At 30.9% G+C, this 3,811-nt stretch overlaps 1 protein-coding gene across 1 annotated transcript in view; it reads left to right on the top strand.

Annotated features, from left to right (window-relative positions):
- Positions 1 to 2,075, top strand: part of LOC108684424 (glycine receptor subunit alpha-3-like) — an 11,592-nt gene extending 9,517 nt beyond the window's left edge. The window contains exons 7-9 of the mRNA XM_018188736.1: positions 1 to 138; positions 234 to 423; positions 1,275 to 2,075. Coding sequence (XP_018044225.1) covers positions 1 to 138; positions 234 to 423; positions 1,275 to 1,532 — 586 coding nt within the window. The 3' untranslated portion in view covers positions 1,533 to 2,075. The remainder of the gene's footprint in view (positions 139 to 233; positions 424 to 1,274) is intronic.
- The last annotated feature ends 1,736 nt before the right edge of the window (positions 2,076 to 3,811 follow it).

A 3,811-nucleotide genomic window follows, 5' to 3' on the forward strand; every position in this document is an offset into this window, starting at 1 on the left:
ACTCGCGTCAAAAGTTGAAAATTTGTTACCGAAGGTCTCTTCTATAAAAGCGAGTGAAATTTGGTTTTTGGGTTGTACATTATTTTTGTTTGCGGCATTGGTCGAATTTGCCTTTGTCAACACCATATATAGGAGAAAGTATGTAACATTTTCATCGAAATTTAATGTTTACGCACGCAATTTCATTTATCATTCCATATAAATTATTCAAAGATACTATATTATATTTGCAGAAAAAACGTACCGTTGAAAAAAGTTAACAGCAAATACATTCTTAAATCAACTCTGACACCACGGTTAGCAAGAAAACAGTTTGAAAAGAATACCACCGGCTTGGAACGATCCCGATCATGGTCATCATTAGATAATGCGAGTACGAACAACGAGCAAGATTTCACAAGTCAAAATTATCTCACCGTACACGTAAGTCTCTGATTAAATAATAATTAAAGCAATATCTTTAACATCGTAAATAACGTGATTATACTGAAAAATATTATTTTTGGAAAGAAATATGTAGCTTTATTTTAGCTAAAGATTATCATCTTTCAAGAATCTTAAATAAAATCATTTTCACGTTTATCACAACAGAATGCTATTAGCAGAAGAAAATGCATATATAATAAATTTTTTTTGATTTTTGAGATAGCGGAAGCTAAATTGTATAATTATCGAAAAATGCTACTTTTTCTTGAAATTCAATATGCGAATAATCTTGTAGGATACGCAATTATTTTGTTTAACTATTCATTTCTGCAAAATTATTTCGACATGTCTTTTATCAGAAGCATTAAGAAGCAAGGTAGCAAATAAATATTTAAAACTAGCATAATTAAAGTGAGTAGTAGAGACGAAAAGAGAGAGAGAGAGAGAGAGAGAGAGAGAGAGTGTGTCTTTCTTCTCTCTCTCTCTCTCTCTCTCTCTCTGTGTGTGTGTGTGTGTGTGTGTGTGTGTGTGTGTGTGTGTGTGATGCGCGCGCGCGTGTGTGTACACATAATACATACATGCATACATACATATTGTGTATCCGTTTATGACAGTTGATCACAGCGGGCGTCTTACGTATCATCCGCTATAATATTGATTCGCGGTCTCTATTTCTTCTTTCTTTCTGTTTAGCTGCTGATACGTTAATTATTTCTTATTATAATGTGAAAATTAAGTTCTGGACAAATTTTTGCTTAAAAGAACGATCGTCTCAGAAATGTCCGTACAAAGACAAGTATTTATTTTGAATCACTCTTAGAATTGATGGTACTTTTCGTTATTTCCAGAATGCGCTCAACATCCCATCAGTAAAGATAGAAGAGGATAAAGATCCAAATTATTCCGTTGGTAGCACTACAACCATCGACAGCACCCCACCATCAGCTAAATCATTTACACGCAGGCCAACTCTAGCTAAATTACACAATTTCACAACAATGACACCTCAACAGATCGCTCAATGGATTGATAAACGCAGTAGAATAGTTTTTCCTATATCATTTATCATATTCAACATCCTGTATTGGTCTTTTATATGGATCTGAAATTGCACTGTGCAATGATCAATTTTAATTGAATCTCCGTATTTGAAATCTCGAAACACAATAGTAAATTAACCTTTACGATATTGATCAATCACATATGAAGTCACATATGAAGAAAATGATCGAGTATGATTGATTGATTTCTTACAGTTAAAGATATATTTGTACTATTGTATTTTGGATCATAGTCCAGACAGCTAAATTTGTCTAAAACAAATTTTGTAAGACAAATTTTGTAGGCAGATTATCAGCAAAAACATAACATAAAATTTGTTAATAGTATATTTTAATTTTCTATACTTGTGACTAAATAGCAAATACGAAGTAGCACAAGAAATATCAATCATAAGATGTAGAAATTAAAAGTGTTAAGTAGCAAAGTTCAACTGATACATTCCACGAATAATAAAATTTGAAACGACAATAATTAAGATGGAACTGAGATCAAAAAAATTTATAGAAGATATTACGAGTGCAAAATTGTAAGAACATTTTAAGAAATTTAATTGCGTAAATAATTTTCAGAGTTACTGTAGAAAAATAAAGAACATGCAGAACTTAAATTTACATTAATTGATGTAATGATGCAATTGAACTTTATTCTTTCAAAATTTATATATAAGCGATTTACATATAAGCGGTTAAATAGATTCACGCGCACAAAAAATTAATGCAAAATACTATGTCTAAAATTACAGTTAACATACTTGTTATCGGTATTGACGATAATTTCTCCAAAATAGAATTAAGAAAATGAGTGCTTGTATATTTGAGCTCCTCTTCCTCTCGTTGCAGTCCTATATTTATCACTTTATTCGCTTTCTCTTTCCCATCTATCGCGATCCTATATTTAGCAAAGTCCTATACTTGCAAAATGATGAAGGATTTTTCGACTTACAATTAGTTCATACCGCTCTACCTATTCATGAGATCCGGTCTTGTAGATCGAATACACCCTGTATATTTTGAATAGAATTTTCCTCGGAGAAGACGTTTTGGAATGTATTCTTAGTTCTGGTTTACTTTTTTCCGAGTTCTGAATTTTCTTTTTTTCCTGCATTTGATTCGCAGATTTCATATTGGGGGCAATATTCGATTCTCTTTTTCCAAGAGTTATTAGATCTTTCAAGATCTCGTGATCTTTCGTACGATTTCAAACTTCTATTCAAATAGGATTGGAATTGCCATTTATTTCACTTGCGTTATCTCTTTTCTCATGAGTTTTCTGTGGTTGGTTCCATGGTTTATTTAATAAATTCTGACGACGATAACATTTTCGTGGAAGAGAAGTATCATGGAGTCTTCTGGATGTAACAGAATGGAAGAATGATTTGAAAGGAAGAAATTCAATCATTGTATTAATTTAACAATACCGGATTGATTTTGGAATATAAATATGCTTCCATTTTCATTCGCAATGTATACGAAAGATGCAGAGCAAGATTTTGTAAAGAACATAAAATTGTTTATTGAATACCAGTTTTACAAATATTATCACACACTTGTTATGAATGTTTCGTCTCGGGGCGGGCTCTCTTATATCGTACAAATATAAGAATTATATTTAATTATTATATAATATAAATATAAAATAGCTTTATACATATATATAACGCTATATACGCATGCGCGTATATGTGTGTGTGTGTAATATATAAATACTTGATCATCTCTTATACAAAATGGCGGTGTTTTTTTATATTTATTTATGTACATCAAACTAGTCGTTCCTTCATCGCGAAATATATACCATCAAATTTAATGTAAATATTAGTCTGAATAATTGATTTACCTAACTAATTCATAAATGCAGATATAGATAGTCGAGTCTTCGATCAACATCAAGCATTTATATTACATTTATAATTTCGCACTCTACAATGTAAATGTCATGTAGTGACATGTTATATTACATTACTGAATGTGAAATTATAACAGATGTAATATAATTGATGTTCATGTTGAATGGATCGTTAATGAGAATAGGAGATGTCATTTTACGCGATAGTCGAATGCAAATCAATCTTCAACCTTCGCATTTTCATCTGTACCCGGAAAAGTCGGCGCATACACGTAAAAAAAAGAAAAATCAATAAATAATATCAATTTTATATAGATAAATATATACGTTATCTATGTTGCTATACGATTTATACTTTCGTAGTAAGACATTTTCGCAGGCCTTTCGATTAGTAGGCCTGTTTTTTAATTAAAGAGTATCTCATGCCTTTTTTTCTATTAACAACGCAATACAAATACAATTTTCATATATGAATATA

The sequence above is a fragment of the Atta colombica genome, unplaced genomic scaffold (assembly GCF_001594045.1).
Source record: "Atta colombica isolate Treedump-2 unplaced genomic scaffold, Acol1.0 scaffold134, whole genome shotgun sequence".
Taxonomy (NCBI): Eukaryota; Metazoa; Arthropoda; class Insecta; order Hymenoptera; family Formicidae; genus Atta; species Atta colombica.